The sequence below is a fragment of the Nycticebus coucang genome, chromosome 12 (genome assembly GCF_027406575.1).
Source record: "Nycticebus coucang isolate mNycCou1 chromosome 12, mNycCou1.pri, whole genome shotgun sequence".
Taxonomy (NCBI): Eukaryota; Metazoa; Chordata; class Mammalia; order Primates; family Lorisidae; genus Nycticebus; species Nycticebus coucang.
This window is the reverse complement of record NC_069791.1, coordinates 30,648,689-30,670,184: the sequence shown is the minus strand read 5'-3', so window position 1 is coordinate 30,670,184 and position 21,496 is coordinate 30,648,689. Positions and strand designations below refer to the sequence as shown.

Below are 21,496 nucleotides of genomic sequence, written 5' to 3'. Positions count from 1 at the left end.
AATGGCTGCTTCAATAGTGGAAGGAGATTCATAAAGACAAGATTCTTGGTTTACAAAGGCCTTGGGACACCTTCTTCATGATTGCCCAATCCTATTAGCAGGTTATTAAATGAACAGGCATTATCCAGTCCTCTGACACCTCCTGGGGATGCCTACAACATCCGTAAAGTTCCCTGTATCCCTGAGGAGATCTCTACAAGCTCTTTACCTACCAGCCTACCATTCTCCATTCAGACAAAGAAAGCTGGGCATAGATAGGTAATAATTTTTTCCTGAGAAAATTCCCCATTTTCAAAGAAAGCTTTTAAAATTTATATAATGGCTCTGATGAAGCCATTAGGAACTCTCCAAAGCCACAGCACAGAAGTTTCCTCACCCAGGCTTTTATTTCTGACTCCGTCTAAACCACCTCAGCTGCACAATTTCAGATAAAAATGGAATTGAGGGACAGAACATCTCCCTCGTAGTTTTAGTTACAATGATGACGGTGAAGAAAGATGGATTTATGAGAGGTTAACATCCCATTCAAATACTCCTGGGCTCCTACCAAAGTCAGTTTCCCAAAATCTGAACAAAACTCTCAAATGGGGGACCATGGACCTGGCTGAGTAGCCTGAACTCAGATAATTTTTACAGGGTGGGGTAGCACCTCCTGCTTATGTGACATTGGTGTCTGTTGAGAAGAAACAGAGAAGAAAAGTAGCTTGACTGGGCCCAGAAATGACATATAATAGTCCAGGATTCACTAACCAGCGAGAGAAATCATCGTGAAATGATGACTCAGTGACAACACTACATGCACAGATTTAGGAACTTGGAGAAAAAAGGACAGTCATCTTTTTTTAATGAGGACTAGTTTAAAATTGATTTTGGATGCTTCTTCACCGAGTTTGACAAATGAAGCAAAATCCACACTGGTCCCAGGAGGCAGGCTCGTGCTCTTGGTAATATTACTGATGCTTTCTTCATATTCAGCACTTTTATTTTAACTGAAATCACTTTATTCCTGGGGGGAAAATGCATTTTATGTCTACAGAAAATAAGATGGAGTCACAGAAGGATGTATTTAAAATACGGTTATATAAGAAAAGCCAGGCCTGGCATAATCGGGAGGTGTTTGGAGGACATATGTACCTGGGGGAGAGAAATTCCTTATAATGATCGGTGACAAAACTACAGGCCTCCATAATGTTTACCTGTGGGTCTCATCCAGAAGAATGAAATTCTAACCTCTGCTTTAAAATTCTACCTTTATTTCCTCACAAGTTATTTTCCTAAATCTGGACTAGAAAACAGTTTGCTGCACTTACAATTCTTTGTCACCTACAACCCCAGTTTCCTGAGGAATCAGATCTTAGGATTCTCAGAATATTCATCATCAAATTGAGTTTTGCTGAAAGCTCTCCACACTGTCTAAATTTCCTCCTTCTTTTTAAATTGAGAATACCAAGATGTTCCTATCAGAGCAGTAATATAGTCTGGAAGGTAAGCAATCTGTCAGTAGTCAAGGATCCGTATGCCAGCTCTGCCACTCATTAGCTATGGCATCTTGGGCACGTTAACCTCTCAGAGCCCAGGTTTTATTTCTGTAAAATAGAGACAGTGGTATCACCTACCTCAGGGCAGTGACATCAATAATAATAATACTTAATATTTATTGACCATGGACAATGTAAAACACTTTCTAAGTTTTGTATATAATTATTTAATGATCACTCTATTTCATTGAGTTGGGCACTGCTATCATCCTCATTTTATACTGATGAGAAACAAGCACAGAGGAATCATGATTTTGTTTAAGCCAGAATTTGAATGCAAACCATGGGACTACTGGGGCACACTGTGTGAATGGGTCGACACAGCATGCTCAGCACAGCGACTGAAATATAACAAAAACCCAATAAAAGTTTTGCTACAATTGAGGTTAAAATAGCATCAATGAATGCAATCAGTGTACCCTGGCTTATTATACCCTCAATGAATCCCCAACAATAAAAAAAAATAAATAACACTTTTTAAAAACATTAGAACCTATGAAATGTTTAGTGTGAGAGATTCTGTTATTGAACGCAGATTGTGAGATTCACTTACTTTTTTTTTTTTTTCAGTGTAATGAAGAGAAATTTTACTGAGGAAGAACAAAGAAAGTTGAGAGCATTTCCAAAGAGAGTTGGAAGTGGGTCCCTCTCACAAAGGAACAGAGGTGAGAGGAAGTAAGATTCGCTTACTTTTGTAACCTCAGAGTCTTCTTTTCTTTGTTTTGAGACAGTCTCACTCTGTCACCCTGAGTAGAGTGCTGTGACATCACAGCTCACAGCAACCTCAAACTTTTGGCCTTGAGCAATCCTTTGGCCTCAGCCTCCCAAGTAACTGGGACTACAGGCACCTGTCACAACACCCAGCCAGTTTTTCTATTTTTAGTCGAGATAGGTTCTCTCTCTTCCGCAGGCTGGTCTCCCATTTCTTAGCTCAAGAAATCCATCTGCCTCTGCTTCCCATAATGCTAGGATTACAGACGTGAGCCACCATGCCCTTCCTAGCCTCAGTGTCTTGTACAGCATTTATAGCAGAAGGGCTCTATGTTGACTAAAGAATGATTCCATCATCAATCCAGTCAGAAAAGCTGACTCAGGACACGCTCAACTGGTCTAAGCAAAAACATACCTAGAGCATAAATTAATGCCAACTTCTGACCTTCCACACTATGGGCTTATTCCTTATTATTGACAAGTCCTCATCAGACCATTATCTTTAGACAATATAGAATACGAAATTTGTGTTGTACTTTTGTCTTTAGTCCCCTTCCCAAATTGTGCAGACTGATGGACAACATAGAAAATTAAAGGTTGCTTTCCCCCTAACCGAGTCAAAAGAAAATGCTGCAAAGTCTTAAGAAAGCCGTGAAGTATTTGGTTTGGGAGAATCACAGATAACGAAATTCATTTCTAATTACATGTGTGTATAGTGCAGTATCATAAGTAAGAAAAGAAAAAAGTTCATTCTTCTTCTATGAGAACACATTCCCAGTAAGTTCTATACGAAAGAACTTTTCTAAACGGCAGTATCATAAACCAACATATTAATTTTAGGGAATTTACTAAAATCTCTCTTTTAAAAACGAGAAAATCTGAGTGCGGAAAGGCTTCATGACTTGCTCGAGGTCACACAACCAATGAGTGGCAGAACCAAGACTGTGTCTCCTGATTCAGTGACATTTTCAAACATCTGAGAAGAAAGGTGGCCTTGGAAAAATGACATTTGAATAAGCAAGCGAACAGCCGAGCTTCAGCACAGTTCAAATATTCAGAGTTAAGTGGTATTATGTAATCACACACATTCAAATGTCCTTTATAATTTTCAAATCACTTTCTTTCTCAAGGACAAATCTTCATGACATGGGTCCCATTTTTAAATTTAAGAAAAAAAGAGTGAATGAAAGAAGAGAAAAATTAATTACAATCATGCTACTGAATAGAATAATTCTACGCGAATCAACAAATATTCTTAGAAAATTATTTTAACTGTATTTAATAAAACATTTGGAAAAAGAGGTAGTGGTGAATTATTACTGCTTAAATACTGAATACATTCAAGTCAATATTTCACCATTAAACTATAGAGCTTACGACCAGAGGTCATACTTATGACCAGACTTGATCTCACCCAACCTTCTGTGTAGCTGTTTTTAAAGCTGAGGTGATAAAAACCTTTGCTCGGTAATGACCTAATGGTTACACACACAAAGGGCTGTCTCTTTGGAACTACTGATGTTGGTGACAGATGGTAGGTCTCGTAAAGAGGAAATGACGTGCAGTAATTACCTGGGCATGTACAGGACTCTCTCGGCCACCACAAAGCCCACCCTGAAGAAGAGATTGCTGGCTGGGATGAATGGGAACACCAGAAACAGCAAGCCCACGAGAACCTCGTTGTGCTCCAGCCTCTGAAACATACAAGAGTGAAGGGCAAATTAATTTTTGTTCACTTCCCACCTCAGGTCGCATTTAGCCATCTTTTCATTTTCAAGTTCTCAATGGTGGAATGAATACATTAGACCAATTAAACATTTTGACCAGGGAGCCTGAATTTAACAGAGAAAGCCCACAGGCTGAATTCACGGCACATCATAACTCTCACATGTACCCCTGGCACACATTCGCCACCAGAAAAATAAGAGATCAGCACAAGATGATCAGTGACCATGACCCCCTGGTCCGGGCTGGCCCTACGGCAACCCTACTTTGGTATTCTGGAAACTTTCATAATCCCTGTCTTCCCAAACACCTCATTTCCAAGGAGCAAAGCAATTGGATAAAGTCAAGCACAGCAAGGCGGAATTTAATTACTGTCTACCCTGAAATAAAATGCATTTTTTTAAACAAGTTCGCCAGAACAAGTTATTTATTATTTAATAAAAAATTAAATACTAATAATGAAATTTGGGTCACAGATGAAGATGGCAGTCACTTGAACTAAAGAGTATCTTAACTTATCTCTAATAGGCCGGTAAGCGAGTATTTATTCAATACTTTTTTTTGGAATAAAAAAATCATTACAATAATTCATTAAATTGACAAGGAACCTTATTCTGATATTGTGTATATTAATTTATAGATATTTTTCTGTCACTTATAAAAAAACTTCTGCTTACTGCTGATAATATGTTATAATGAGCATTCTAAAAAATAGTTTGTATTTCCTTTGTATATATGGTATACCACATTTGAAGAAAGTTCTATTAAAACAGACTTTATTGGCAGCGTGTATGGCTCAGTGGGTAGGACGCTGGCCCCATATACTGAGGGTGGTGGGTTCAAACCTGGCCCAGGCCAAACTGCAACAAACAATAGCTGGGCATTGTGGCACGTGCCTGTAGTCCCAGCTACTTGAGAGGCTGAGGCAGGAGAATCACCTACGCCGAAGAACTGGAGATTGCTGTGAGCTGTGACACCATAGCACTCTACTGAGGGGCATAAAATCAGACATTATCTCAAAAAAAAAAAAAAAAAAAAACCCCCACAAAAACCAGACTCTATCATATTAGATGATATTTTAAGTTTAAGAAGAAAATTAAGTAGTACGTTCCATATTACAATTTGTACTGTAAACATTCGAAATAGTCTACTACTTTTAATAATTAGAATAGAATATCAGAATTTCACAAATATAAATAAAACTCTCCAGTAGAAGCTACAAATGCTTTAAATAGACAAAGTAAAAGATTTTAAATATTTTAGGATCTTTGTCACTGGGACATTATTAAAAACTTTGTTTTACTAACTACAACATTTAGATTAATAAAATTTCTGAGAGAAATTCCACCTGTCTTGGACAGTTTCCATTAAGTAACTAATGGTCCTATAAGTAATGATCTCATTTTAGGAAACAGATCCTCTACCATTAAAAGAAGGAAGGAAAACATAGGTAACGTAACACGCCCTCAACTCAAGCAATGCATGAGCATGTTACATTTCTATGATTGAACAAAACTGACCAAAAAAAGTTTTTAGAAAGAGCAGATTCATTTTATTTAAAAACTGCAAGCTAGGTCTGTAATTTTGATTGTACTCTGCAGTTTACAAAGCACACTTCACTTTCAGAACTTCAAGTACATAATTTAAAAAAACAAAAAAACAACCTCTTCACAAGAATCCTGTAATGTCAAGATCAAGTACTTCTTGCTGATACTGAAAATAAACCCAGAAGTGTGAGTGACCTGCCGTGCATTCCTTCCTCAGAAACTCTGAGCCTATCATGGAGCAGCACGCAGATGGTTTCTTTACATAGGTGCATGTTTAGCTTTCAGAGATAGTTGGTTACTTCTTCTGACTCTTCAAAAGCTGAAATATTTTTATACAAGCATTCATGTGCCCCCCTCCCAAAGAGATTTCTAAAAAGAATGCAATGTAGCCTATTCATTCATCCTAAGAATTCAGAGTGTAGGTATAAACAGCACTCCTATTAGGCCGTTATCCATGTCCCAGGACAGTGCTCTCTGGTTATGAGAGAATGGCCCTCACTGGGGATCTGAGAGAGGCATTCCTAATATCACATCCCCCAAATCAGACCTCTATCCAATCAAAGCCACCTCCCTGAGTTAAGTGTGTGTGTGGTATGGTGTGGGGGGTGCGTGTGTGTGTGTTTGTGTGATGGGGGTGTCCCTGACTCAACAGAGCTCGGAGTGCCAAGCAGCCACCAGGCTGGGAGGCACCTTTATCTTTGAGGCGGTTGTCAGGTGCGCGCTGATACCACCCTTCCTGCCTCCTCCTCACTCACAGCACCCCTGCAGTGGGTGGGATCCCCAGGGTGACCCCCAGTGCTGGGGACACGGAGCAGGGGAAAGGTCAAGGAGCATGAGCCTCCCCCAGAAGACTGATGGGCAACACCCAGTGCTGTGTGTCCATCTGTTCCTGCACCAGCTTCTTCAGCCCTAGGCACGGTCTTTATTTCTCTCATGAAAACCATCCGAGTTGTAATCACACATTCACGTATAACTTTCCTGTCATTTTCCCAGGAGGGCAGTGAGCTGGGCAGCTGTGTTCCCTGCTGGCTGTGTGACTTGTGCTTAGCTCAGAACCTGGTGCAAACATTTGCTAATAAATCAATTAAGTGGATAAATACACCAGGCAGGAGAGAAAACCGAGTAGAAGAAGGGAGGAGGTAGAGAGGGCTTTGTGGTCGAGGTGACATTTGGGCTTGAAAAATAAATAAATGCTTACAAGGAGACACATTTGGGAGTGAGGAGATGGCCACGGCTAGGCACATTCCCAGGAAAAGGTATTTCTGTATCCCGTGGATCACCAATGTGACAAAATTGGCTAAATAATTTATAGCTTCTTTCAGCCTAATAGACTCGGATGGAACTCCCAAAATATATAAGGGGGGGAGGGGGGATTCAAGGTATTTTCCAAAGTATAACCAAAGCATTCATTCTTAGGAAAAAGGGAAAATGGGAATTTACTTATTCCAAATTGTATTAGGGAGGGAAGAGACATGAGAATGAAGAGAGCTTCTAATACAGCCTTTATGACACGTGCTATTTGTCTGAGTAACCAATTAACCGTGCAACTTCAGACAAATTAATTTACTTCTCCAAGTTTTAATCTGATGACAATCACTACACATGGTATCTGTAGGAAAAATGCATGACAGAGTCACTATTCCAGGTGTGAGATTTTTCTTTTCTGAGTTGGCAGGGATATGGAAAAGTACCTCCCTGAGCTGCAAACTGGTAAAACGTTTGCCTCAACACCCTGGTAGGTAAGTGCTAGCAAGTCACTCACCACCACTGGCCCAGCCACAGGGAAGAGGAGGGACTTTTCCCAGAACCGCAAAGTGTCTCCGAGGAAGTCCAGCTCTAGAACTCATATGCAGCCTGTAACTTCTGGTTTATTTCTCCCCTTTCTTACTCCCAACTTATCTTTTAAAGTGCAGGTCACAGATGTACGTACGCACACATTCAGATACACACGTGCGCTCTGCCCAACAGAGTGTGGGTGAGAGGTAATGATAACAGGATTCCTCCGTGCCCGATTCAACAGCACTGCAGGCTGTTCACTTCCTGGAGGTGAAAAATAGGCTTACTCCAGGCGTTATCACCATCATTACTATTATAGTAATTTTTCCTACCTCTAAAACAGGTTTCAGAGACGTGGCACAAGGCATTTCTAGCATGAGTGTGTTCCCGTGGTTCAATGAATTGCACAGTTATATTTCAATCCTAAGGATTTATTTGGCAGGCCTAGAATCGAGCTGTCTGCATCCAATTTATCAATCTACAGGGAGGCTCACAACAGTAAAGCTCCCTCCTTCAGCTCTGGGATTAAGGTATCTGCTATGCTGATAACTGGTGTGGGTGAACACCAATAGGCTTTTTTTTTTTTTTACATCTGTGTATGGGTCTACTTCTTCGATTAGACGAGGGATTGATTCCCTGATGGCAGTCATCAATGCATATTTAAATCTATCTAGATCAGTGGTTCTCAACCTGTGGGTCGCGACCCACAGAAACTGTATTAAAGGGCCGTGGCATTAGGAAGGTTGAGAACCACTGCTCTAGATGCTGGCACAAGACTCCTACTGCTATCCATGGGAAGTTTATACTGGAGCCTCCATTTGAGAAAATCCAAGTCACAGGTGTATTTAAAATGTGAACTTTGGATCCCAGAAAGCCCTTTTGCTTAGTGATGCTATCAACCTGATGATACCACATAGACAGCATCAGATGGATGGGGAACTGATCTCACCTTCAACACTCTAACTCCAAAGCCAAGGAGAACACTTTCAAGAGTAAAATAAGTAGCGCCAAGCTGGAGGAAGCAGAACAGAGAGAGCCTGGCTCTTTGAGATGACAGGATACTGCCTCCCTTCTACACAAATGTACTTTTCACTTATTCTTCCTGGGATGCCACGCTGAGCCCCGACCTGCCCTGCCCTGTTGCCTACCTGACCCTCACTGCTGTGTCTGTCTTCCTTTGAATTTTATCCGCCTCCCCTCCTTGAACTCTGTCAAGCAGTGGCCGAGTTCCCTGTCTACAGGCACAGTTCCTGTCTGGGTTTTCTCTCCAAAGCTCCAGCTCACCCCAGGTGACTATTCCCCTCCTCTGCCCCTTCGGGCCATCTGGTAGGTGTTACCATCGCACTTTGGTTCTACAGGTGCTGCTGATATCACTGGAAACGGTCCCTTCGTAAGTCTCTTCAATCACCCCACTGACCGTACCATCTGTTTCCTGCCAGGCCTTCAACTGCTAGACCAGCACAGTGAGAATATGAGGACAGAAAGCAGAAAGGTGGATTCCAAAGAAGGGTCAGAACTCTGGCAGGTGTGAAGCTGATAGGAACTGGCTCCACACACCCCTGACTTGGTCCTGTCTTACATCACTGTTTTTCATTATGTTTCAGCCCTGGGCTAAAGCCTTTTTTAAGACCACAGAGGCTATAAAAATTTTTTCAGTGTTGCACACAAATAGTAAGGATAAACATCAATTAGAGAGCTTTTTTATCTGGCAAATGAGATTGACATCAATGCCCCAGTAGTTGGAAAAGAGGAAGTTTTTCATGTTTAGTGCTATTATGGTATTACATGCAACAGACCCTCTTATGACTCCAATAAATTCCAGAATCTTTAACTCCATGACAGTAATGTGGGGGGAAGGGGAAATTGAGGCAGTCTTAAGGGTAAAGAGAGTAAGAAAATGTAAAAGCTGGTTCTCAGAGCCCATCCTCGGTGACTGATTACACATTTAACTTGGACCCTCATTTAGGTCCAAATGGCCAGAATGCCACACGGTGAGACGTTTAAGGCCAGTCCTCCCTGGCATGAGCCCGATTCGCACCTCAAACGTAGCCATGGAAAGATGCCACTCCCATGTTTTCTGCTTGTCTGAAATCAATGGATACGCTGAGTTGGGACAGAAAATGGCTTCAGTTCAGGATCTCAACGGCAGAGCTGCCAACCCACACTCTACTTGGCTCAGGCTGATGATATCATTTCCTCACTTTCATGAGCTCTAACATTTACTCATAAATGCACGGGGAGTAAAATTTTAAAAAGGGGAAATGAATGAAGAAATTATACCCCCTTGGAGACAAAAGTAGACTTGTGCACTCGATGTCTTCTCTGAGCCAATTTAAACACTGATTTTTCCCATGCCAAAGTTTCTTTGCCAAGAGGGATTGCCAGATACACTAGTGAACAGAGAATAAGAGCAGATTAAAATCAGGAGTATTCAAAAAGTGACATTTTAGATTTCTGGTCTTTGATTCTGGATTCCTTTTTTCTTTGGACAGAGCTTTTTATTTGATTTGTTTTTAATCAAAACACTGGTTCCTGAGATTAAAATGACTTATCTCATAAGAGCAAACAATTCCTTTTCAGGGTTATATGCGGTAGACTCGTGAAGCTCTCGGCTTGCTTTGCTCTGATTGAGAATAAATAAATTCATAACTTTATTTGGAAAATGTAAGTTATATCCTGTTTAAGTGTGTTTTTAAATGTTTAAAAATATAAAAGCAAAAGAAAAAACCTTTTAAAAGGCACTTTATTGAAAAATAGCAGTCCAGTGTAAAAAATTCCATTCACTTCAAGTAAACACTAGTGAGGTGTTCAGGGAATTAAGTAAATTAGAAAAATTTTGCCAAAGAAATCTTTCCTTGATTGGAATGAAACTATTAGAGGAATTTATGGAGATCTGAGAGAAGTCAGAAGTGAACTTTCTTCATCTCTGTCTGGGTTTCTTTAACAAAAATATGGAAAAGGATCAGACCATCTTGGAAGCTGAGAGCCCTCATCAGACACCAAATTACTGACACCTTGATCTTGGACTGTCCAGCCTCCAAAACTGTGAGAAATAAATTTTTGTTGTTTATAAAGTTAAAAGAAATACATGGAAAAGGCACTACGGAAAGCTATGTATTAAATTTTAAAAAGTGACAAAGACTAGAGAGATAGACAGTAGAAAGACAAGATACCGTCTAACGTCCTGTTCAACTTAGAAATTATCACATGTGTGGTTCACATACACGCTGAGGGTAGAGGGCGATAAAAGCCGCTGGGAAGCTGCAGAGGGTAGAGGATGGGGGAAAACAAACATTTTCAAGCACATACCATGTGCCAGACCCTTGACAGAATTAGGCTCACTGAAATCTCACGACCATATGATAAGGTGGGTACAGTTATCTCCACTTTTGTAAATGAGGAAATTGAGGCCCAGAGAGCTTCAAACACGTATCCACATTGATCCAACTAGTGGGAAACAGGGTCTTCCCACTCCAAAGCCTGCCCTCTTCCCACAGCCCAGTGGCTTTGGAATCCAAAGCTAAAGCGAGCGTGGGGAGAAATTTCAGCCCTTTCCCACCTTCTGATTTTGGAGCAGACGCACAGACAACAGACAAGAACCAGCAATCAAAAGAGACACTGCTGAGGGAGTCTAGAAAATCTAAACTCTGACTCAAATCTCTGGTTTGCTTTGCCAGATTAAGTGCAAGCACAAGATTGCCTTGTACAATGGAGGGGTGCAAGGGGTCTGCAGCACAGAGTCTGTGCTCCTTGTCACATACTCTGTCTGAGTGCATTTGTGAATGGTTTGAGATGGTCATCCTGACCCTCAGCTTCTGGAAGAATGGATGTGGGCATGTCCACCAACTACTGCAGGATAAAACATAGTTTATTTGATGGACCTTAGTTACTGAATTGTTAGTCAATGTTATATTTGAGAAGGCTTGAAGGGAGGATAAGGGATCACTTTGGACATAAATCAAATACTGTGATGGAACTGCCCTTCTTAGTATGGAAAGTAAAAGAATACCCACATTCTACTGACCACAGGTTCAATGAATAAGCTAAGCAGATGGGTAAGTGGGACAGAAGCCTTCTCAATTTTAAATCTACACATGTTCCCAAACTTGTTCCTCTATGCTTCTCTCTTTAACCTTCAAGTGTTTATCTGAGAACTGTTTCTGTGAGCGGTTCTCTCTTTAACCTTCAAGTGTTTATCTGAGAACTGTTTCTGCGCACGGACCTTCTTCAAATACAACCCTGTAACAATCATTCACCATACTTTATCAAACTACAGAGAGATGTTTGACATACTTCAAGGTTCCACATATGAAAGTAACAAGACGTTTAGTAAGCTTCTCTCTTAAAAGGTAAGTACCAAAAAACAAACAAACAAAAAGGTGACATTTGCTTGCATGTTGAACTTCTGGAGGAATTACTATAACAGTAGTAGATTTGATTCTTATTATCTGTCAAATGCATTAAAAATCAAAATATCTTCTTTTTTAATTAATTTATTTTTATCTCAGAATATTATAGGGGTATAAATGTTTTGGTCACATACACTGATTTTGTACAGTTTGAGTCAAAATTGTAAGTGTGCCCATCACCCAGATAGGGTGCATTGTACCCATAAGATATGAGTTTGCTTCCCCCCATCTGCTTTCTACTGAGTTTTACTGTCAAATGTGCACATGGGCATTGATCAATTAGTCCAATTTAATAGTGAGTACATGTAGTGTTCTATAATCAAACTAAGTTGCATTTCATTGGACAAGACCCACTTTCTTGTTTCTGAAACATATGGTGATAAAACCCTGATGGATCATTTTCTTTCCACTGAGGTGGTTAAAAGGCTCTTTTCACAAATAACTGACATGATTGAATAATGTTCTTCCCTCACCTCTAACTGTTTTCAAACAGCCTACCTACTGTAGCTTCAAAGGGCAAATTTAATGAAGTAATGAAATGTAGCCAAGGATGAAAACAAAGGTCCTACGTTTTAAAGTGGTATCAAAAACTGTAATTTTCTTGGTTCAGACATGCAGGCACCTGTTTTCATTGTTTCAAAGCATGAAAGATGCATGCATAAAAAGATTGATTTCCACCAAGTACGTATAGAAATTTTCCACACGCACCCAATTTCTAAAGTGCGTATGGAAAGAAGAAATTTCATGATCTGTATGAGGCTTGACATAAAGATAAGAACTTGACCCAGTAATCACTAGTTGGGAGTTTTATTTTTCTTGGGCTTGTCTTACAAGGTAGTAAAAAAAAAATTCAGACAGAAAAACCAAAGGGTAAACGTGTTTCTTCAACAAGTCTTGGCACTGAACTATTTATTCCCAAGTGGAGACAATGTCATAGTGCGAATGTCTTAAGTCTGTAACAGGCAGAAAACTAGAGTTCATTGTCTGAAGTCACCCAATCAAAAAGTATTGTGGTGCACTGGAATGGAAAGAATTTCAAAGCAATGCCAGGGAGGCTGACGTTAATAAATGTTCTTCCCAATTAATCATTTTTTAGTACCAAATGCCAAAGTCCTCGGGTGCAGGCTAACAAAGGCAATTTGGCTATTCAAATTAGCCAGGTCCTTTTGTAAATACTGCTGGCCTCTAGCAATTGGAGCCAGATGGGATACAAAAATGAAAGCAAGTCTTAGATGAAATTCTGCCAAAAAATGCAACCCTTTATTATCAGTCACATACTGACTTATCATGACACTGGAAGAAATCTTTTCTCAGTGGTCCAGCTCTCCTACAAGAATCTTCCATGAAAGGTCTCCTTGAGAATGTGACAATGTTCTGGGTCAGGGACAGGAGGTTTCCCACTCAAGGAAGGCACAAAGTAGTTTCTCAAAATCCTTATTTTCACTCATGCTAAGCAGGAGAGGATAGAATATTTTATCCCAGATATAAGGGAAAATACATGTAGAGAAATAAAGGCATTGCCATTTTGGTCTTTAAAACCGCTGCTGCCGAACATGCCGAGAATTGGTTATTCTAGGTGGAAGTCTCTCCCCAAACTACTCAGGTGAATGATCTTGCAATGTCCCTCACACCTCCATGACTCTGAGCCATCATAGACATTTTCATATCAAATATCTATACATGCATTTCTCATTAAAGCCTGCATAGAATGAAAATCAAAATTCCATCAATCCGTTTAGAGTTTTATCTTTCACTTACTATTGTCTGGTTGGAAACTGCATCTTTAAAAGCAGTGGTCTCCAAGGAATCCCTTTTCAGGTGCCATTGCTAATTAGATGATAATATGAAAATCATTTTGTCGATGCTGCTGTGGCTATTGTTTGTTTTGAAAATATGAGGAATGCAAGCAAGAAAATGTTTAAATGTGGCCTCAAAATGGACCTTGAAAGTCCATTTACCTTCAGATCGCTAAGTCAACACTTCCCAAAGCATACTGCAAGAACACTGATCCACAGGAGTCCCTAAAAAAGGCTTCCAAAGTCAAATAAATTTAATGAATGCCATTTATAATACACCCATTTTTGGTATTTTCTCTTTTTTTATAATTATTCTTTATTAAATCATAACTTTGTACATTGTTGCATTTATGGGGTTCAGTGTAGTGCTTTGATATACAATGTGAAATGCTTACATTGACCTAAGTAACACATCCATCACAATTATACTCATTTCTTAATAGTTTTGAAATGTACCACTGCATCATGCACAGTAGGTGAGGTCCCCCCAAATATCCTCTCTCCTCCCATGTCCCCTCCCCCTTGCCTCTTACCTTCTACTTTCTGGACTATAGTTATGTTTTGCCATTCATATGAGTGTGTAGGTGATTATATATTGATTTCATAGTAGTACTGAGTACAATGGATACTTTTTTCCCCATTCTTGAGATACTTTACTAAGAAGAATATGTTCCAGCTCCATCCAGGTAAACATAAAAGATGTGAAGTCTCCATCTTTTTTTTATGGCTGCATAGTGTTCCATGGTGTACATATACCACAATTTGTTAATCTATTCATGGGTCGACGAGCACTTGGGCTGTTTCCATGTCTTGGCTATTATGAATTGGGCTGCAATAAACATTCTGGTGCAAATGTCAGTGTATGCAAGAATGAGTGGTGAGAGGTATCTGTCATACCGTAATTTTTGATCATTTGGGTATATACCTAATAGAGGAATTGCAGGATCAAACGGTATATCTACTTTTAGTTCCTCAAGTGTTCCCCAAACTTCTTTCCAAAAAGGTCATATTAGCTTACATTCCTACCAGCTGTGTTGAAGTGTTCCCTTTTCTCTGCATCCACACCAGTATCTGTAATTTGGGGATTTTGTGATGTGGGCTAATCTTACTGGAGTTAGATGATATCACAAAGTGGTTTTGATTTGCATTCCTCTGATGATTAAGGATGATGAGCATTTTTTCATGTGTTTGTAGGCCGTGCACCTGTTTTCATCAGAGAAGTTTCTGTTCAAGTCTCTTGCCCACATAGAAATGGGGTTATCTGTTCTTTTCTTATTGATTAGTTTGAGTTCTCTGTAGATTATATTATCAGGCCTTTTGGAAACTAAGGCTTTGGGAAATCCTCCAGTAGAGAAATATGACTTTTTAAACTTAAGGTTGATCAAATGCATTTAACTACAGAATATTTAGAGCAACCTCACTTGATGGTCTGTATGACGCTATGACATATTTTGAGAAATACTGGTATAAACTGCACCCCAGCATTAAGTTAAGAAAAGTTTCCACCTTAGAAGTTTCTTTCTATAACCTGTCCCAAAAATCATTTGACAAAATTTTTACTGCGTCTTAACTATAGCCTTCATGCTATAGGTGAAAACACATTTTCTGATGTTCAGTTCTTGGTAGAAATAAAGAATAGCTGATCACCATTTTCTCTATAAAAAAATCACTATACATTTTAGAGAACTTTATTAAGGCATCCATCTGCATAGTCTTGGCTTGAGCTGGAATAAATCCTGGGGGCAAGAAGGTTTCTTGGCAGGTGAGAGATAAGTTTAGATAATTATTTCTGATAATTCTCTCAGAGATGTGGGGGTGATGGAACCAAACTTGGAAGGTCTTCAGGGCAGCTCCTGGTTCTTATTCTATCTTTACTGTCCACACTCAGAATATTGTTTGGAACCAGTGAGTGGCTGATACATATCTAATGTTTTATTATTTTCTCCTAAGCGTTTCCCTTTCAAATGCACTGTTCTACCCCTATGAATTCCCTACAAATGTAGTCTCCCGATCTATAAATACTTTGTCTGCTATTAAGGTCATGTTCCATTTTCATTACAAAGCTGTATAAGTGACTGCTGACTGCAACAGGTCATGCTTCTCAGTCTCCTGGTCTCTGCTCACAAGAGATGCAGAAAATTCAGGAGCAGGCAGAAGATGGAGAAGAGTATCGGGTAATCCCCCTCCCCCACTTCATTTGCTCCGCCAAGGTAGTCTCAAAAATTGTTCCATCTTTAGCAATGGTTCTCTTAGTAAAGCATGGCCAGAGAGTACTCATTCATTCGACACATATGTCTTGTTACCATCTAAAAAGATAGTCTCTTCAAGCAACCACTTAAAAAATTTAGCAATTAGTCACTCCTTCCCTCTTTGCATTTTCTAAGAACTGTTTTCTAGGCTCTCGGGAAAACATCGGGAAAACATCAGCGAGCAAAACAAACAAAAAACAAGGAAAGAAAACAAAAAACCCTGCCTCTCCAGAGGGGAAAAAGAGAGAGAAAGAGCAAGTGTATGCAAGAGGGAGAGAGGCATCTGTCACACAGCGTAAGGTGGGTAAGAAGTGGGATTTCTCAACAGGGTGATCACCGCAGCCCTCGCTGAGAAGGCGGCAACAAAGGTAGACTTAAGGAGGTGAAGGAGTGAGCCAAAATACTCATTTTACAGTAGGAGTGAGCTCGTAGGGGATGAGCTCAGGAAGGAGCAGGAGAGATAATGAGGTGGGGGCTGGAAGGGGCTGGAGCATGTACAAGGCTACTTAGCCATTATAAACGTTACGACTTTCAGTGTGACAGAAATAAAGAGCCACTGGAAGATTTTAAACGCCAGAGGAACCTGCTGTAACTTACATTCTAAATAACCTTTCTGGTCCCGTGCTGAGAATAGATTGGACTGTTAGTAGCACAGGGCAGAAACACAGGTAGAAGCAGAGAGACGAGTTAGACGGCTGTGGCAACTTTCCTGGTGAAAGATGATGGGGCCATGGACAGGTGAACGCAGTAAAGGGGTCTGAGAAATGGTCAGGGTCCAGATACATGGCATTTTGTAAGTATAGTTGTCTGTATTTTTTATGCATTGGATATGATATTTGAGAGACGGAAAGAGAAAACAAATCTCCAAAATTTTGGGCCACTCGTACAACACACTGAGATAGAAACAGACTGACATTCTGTGGCTTGCAGACAGAAGTCAGCAAAAGACATCAGCTGAGGCAGGCCTGCAACTTGGTCCTCATGCTTGAATAACTTGCAGACCTATCTCCAAGTCAGATTTTCTAGGGAAAGTTTGTTATATAATAAGACAGAGACATCTAGGCAAGAGAAGGAAAGACCAATGGTTGGGAGATCGAAGGATGTGACATGTTAGAAAGGCTCTATGTATGAATATTGCTCATAAGCAAATAAAAAAAGGGGGGGGGGACAAGGAAAGGTCTTCCCAGCTGAGTTTTCCTCAAAAAAAAAAAAAAAAAATGATATGTCCCTGAAGTTCAAGTTAGTGTGCTTTTGCCACTTGAATAGGAAAAGTATGTTTGATTGGACAAATGTCTTTAGCAACGCTAATTATATGGGTACCTGAAACATTACCTACCTGGTCATTTTCTGCAGGGTTAAATATTCGTGGAATAAAAATTTTATTTAATAACCAAAAAAAGAAGAAACAGACTGAATGAGTAAACTCAAGAGTCTGATTTCAGGATGTCGAATTTGAGACATCCATGTAGAGGCGCATGTATGTAGATAGCACTTCCCTTCCTGAGCAACCCCAGGCACCACAAGGATTATTTCGTTTATTCTTATTATATGAGGTGAGACAGAAGTTTTAAAGACATTTCGTAAACATTCTAATGTGTAATAATGTTTGACATATAAGCATTAAAGCTCATATTACAAGGTTACTTTTTTCCTAGTACCCTATGTTACCTCCTTAGGCAATACATGTATATAAATAGGAATTTAAATTTTTGTTTTTTTTAAACAGGAGTAGGGGGGATTTTTCTTGGGTTTTATATATCACACTTGCCATGCCTTTACAGGCTCATTGGGTGTTATTCTTATAGCCAACCACCCAAAGAATCTGGAAATCGATCTCTTCAGTCTCCTTTTTTTATTTTCCAACTCAGTAAGCAATTTCCAACAGACTCTCTGTTTAGAGAGATTTGTTTTAGCTGCTTTTATCTTTAGGACTCCTAATTAAATACTTCATAGTTTTCTCAAAATGAGATAGAAAAAGGTATACTCCTTTAAATAGAAATTTCCCGTTCTGAATGGCAACAGGACAGAAGGTTTCAGAAATTACAAAAATGTCTTTTGGCTTTTTAAAAAGAGTTTAAAAACAATCAGAAGCATCATAAGGCTAAGTGGTCAAGACCTGCTTTTCTGAAAATATGAATCATTAAGCTAAGAGAAATAATGATTGCTAAAAATGAATATTACCTTTCCAAAGGTGGCATATTCTGTGAGTAAAACAAGTGATAACATTGAACATGAAATTTTGCAGACAATTACAAACTACACAAAGAAAAAATAAAGCTGTTAGTGATGTCTGAAAATGCCTTTTTCCTTTATACAAATATCTGATAAATATAATAAACGAAGAGAGTCTTCCACTAATAAATTCAGTGAGTCTTCCCACTGAGACACAAACAGAAGAGGGGTAGGTAAGTGACTTTCTTATTAAATAGTGTGACTTGTGACAATGTAATTGCTCTGTGGAGGGAAAGAATGAAACAAATTACTTAGTGATGTGTAAAAACTACTAGATCAAAAGCCCAGTGGAGCACTTCAGGTACAAGTGAACTGAATATTATTACACAAAACAGGAAGAAAGGGTATTTTTGAAAATTTCAGCTCCTGAACAAGAAGAATAATTTTACAGGTGACATAGTAATAATTGACACCCCCCCCCCCAAAAAAAAGGCCTTGGGAAGACTTTGCTGAAGGGCCTCTGATTTTCATATAGTCACTAAATAAAAGGTTGCATTTCTAGTGTCTGTTTTTTCTAACACCCACTCAGGGGAATAGAGAAACCCAGCCATGGAAACAAGAGGTTTTTTGTTTTTTTTTTTGTAGAGACAGAGTCTCACTGTACCACCCTCGGGTAGAGTGCCTTAGCGTCACACGGCTCACAGCAACCTCTAACTCTTGGGCTTATGCGATTCTCTTGCCTCAGCCTCCTGAGCAGCCGGGACTACAGGCGCCCGCCACAACACCCGGCTATTTTTTTGTTGCAGTTTGGCCGGGGCTGGGTTTGAACCCGCCATCCTCGGTATATGGGGCCAGCGCCCTACTCACTGAGCCACAGGCGCTGCCAGAAACAAGAGATTTTAAGAACAACAATAAAAAGATTCTTTTCTTAAATCTGGCCTACTTTCGCTAAGTTTTCAAATACCATTAAAGATATCCATAATATTGTCTGTTTTATCTAGCACCCACTACTGAGGGGAACTGAGAAATTTGGCGGCGGTAACGAGAGGTTTTATCAACAGCAAAAAAAAAGGCAAATGATTCTTGTTTTAAATCCTGCCCATTTCTGCAAAATTTTCAAACACTATTAAAGATATCCATAATATTTATAAAGTGTACAGGTGTATGTAGGTGGTAACTATTTTCTTTCTCGTGATAAACATTTATTTTAGCTAAGAAAGTAGTTTTATGCTATATTGTGTCCTTCTGTTTGTTACCTCTGAATATAATGACTTCCCGAACAATGCTTCAGTATTAAAAACCTGAAAGTGTATTACACGTTAGCACTATTCTTATGACAAGAATTTAAAGGAGCTCCCTGTCACCTGAGATGGCAGAAGAAGGGCTGGGGAGGAGAGAGGATTAATTTTTATAAGCAATAGTGACATCACACATGGATTCCGATCATGCCTGGACTTTGAAATACATAGAATCAAAAACGGTAGTCAAAAGGGTTTCTTTGATGTCTATAAAATGGTGACAGGAGCTCTTAGTGTCTTCTATTTTTAAGCTGTGACAATTTCATGATGCTAATGATAATGACAATGACAAAGACTATGAAAACAGGTGTCAGGTAACCTATACAAGGCTCCCTGTGTGCCAGCCACTGTACCAAATGCTCGGCATGACTTGCCCTGCTCCAGAAGCCTCGGCGAGGTGGGTGCACGCCGTTGGTCAGCAGCAGAGCCTGGCCTCTGACTCTGGTCAGTGCTAATCCCTCCGCTCCATGGGCTCCCCTCCCCCCCAGTCAGGACTCCTGATCCACGCAGCTGCCCTCCGCATGCACAGGCTGCCTAACACAGAGAGAACAGCTTCCCCCTGAGGTTGCCGGTCATGGATTTATAGAGCCACTACAGAATGAAATCAGAATGACAGACCATAAGTCTGATAGAATTCACATCACATAAAAGTAAATGGGAAGAGGCGGAAGGATTGGATCTCCAAATATGCTTCATTGTTAAATGAGATGCAAATCCAATTTCTCTGTTTTCCAACACGGCATCAGATGTAACGGGAAGCTCGTTTTCAAACTCTCATCAGAAAAATGACAAGCAGGAAAAATCTCAGCTTTGGAGCACAGCCTAAGGGCCGAAGCTGACAACAGGTACTGACTGAGCTGGAAAACTGTGACCCAGATGGCAGAATGCTAACACCACAGGAAAAAATGGCAGGTGGAAAAGCCGGCCGAGAGCCCTGAGAAGAGCCTGCATCAATAGTGCTGGCTGCGCCTGAGACAGGGCCACGTCTCAGACAACGGCTGTCCTCATGGCATTGCTGGTCAAGGCAGATGTAGCACGCCCAGACATTAGGCGAGTTTTTTCTGTCAGATACCTCAATGATTCCAAAGAGGACAAACTGGGTGGATTTTAAATGGGCTAGAAAGATTGGACCTACAACAGCATGCAGAGGATTTTCATGAATTGAGGTTAGAAAAAGAACAGAGTATGTGCTGTTGGCAGAGAACAGGAATGGAAAAGAGAAAGGCAGGCCAGAAGAAAAAGGAAAATCAGCGCTGGCTTACAGCCATCCACTATTAAGCCCAATATTTATTTTATTTTACTATTTGGTATATTAAAACATGATGCTTATTTTACCAGGTTTCATACTAGGTATTCTGCAATTTAGTGATCCATGTGCCATAATAATACCATAACCTATTATTCGGCTGAGTTAAATGAAAAATAGTTTCCAGAAATCTGAAAGTACGCTCAGTTCAACTGTACAGTGTGTACTACCAACTATGGTAGCACAATGTTCCATCCCAGGGATTGGCTCAGTTATGTTACAATATAGAATTGAATAATGACAAGAGACTACATGGGCAACGAAGCTCCAATGATTTATTATCTTTTTATTTTTTTAAAAAAGCTCTGCCATTTCTTTATTTATCCTTTTGTATTATATTTCTCCCCACAAGCTTCTCTAAGTCCTTTCTGGAAAGTGGGAACGAGGTTAACATGTGGCTCAGCACCTGTAGCTCAGTGGTTACGGCACCAGCCACATACACCCAGGCTGGGGAGTTTGAACCCAGCCCCGGCCAGTTAAACAACTATGACAACTGCAACAAAAAAACTGCCAGGTGTTGTGGTGGGCGCCTCTAGTCCCAGCTACTTGGGAGGCTGAGGCAAAAGAATCTCTTAAGTCCAAGAGTTTGAAGGTTGCTATGAGCTGTGATGCCACAGCAATCTACCGAGGGTGACATAGTGAGACTGTCTCAAAAGAAAAAAAAGAAAGAAAGAAAGAAAGAAAGAAAAGAAGTCAGCATGTAAACTATCACTTTTCAACAGAGGTTCTCATTCTAATCTGACATTTTTGGTGAGATGTGTGCGGGGTTTATTTAGAGAGAGATCTCAGGCCGACAGCCTCTGTTTTCCTGCCAGCTCTCTGCGTGCTGTTTTGGTGGGTTCATTGATGGGGATGGTGACATGGACTAGCATGATGCCAAACCAAGGTCCAGGCTGAGCACAGGCCCAAAGGGAGACCCCTGACATGAGCACAGCTACCTCCCTAAGTGAGAAGACGCATGAGCCCCAC

General features: G+C 40.2%; 1 protein-coding gene across 3 annotated transcripts in view; it reads right to left on the bottom strand.

Moving 5' to 3' along the window:
* The window catches only part of TMTC1 (transmembrane O-mannosyltransferase targeting cadherins 1), a 287,962-nt gene that overhangs the window by 93,754 nt on the left and 172,712 nt on the right, over window positions 1-21,496 (bottom strand). For all 3 annotated transcript variants that reach the window (XM_053556774.1, XM_053556776.1, XM_053556775.1), the window contains exon 9: window positions 3,822-3,943. In XM_053556774.1, the coding sequence (XP_053412749.1) occupies window positions 3,822-3,943 (122 nt within the window). The remainder of the gene's footprint in view (window positions 1-3,821; window positions 3,944-21,496) is intronic.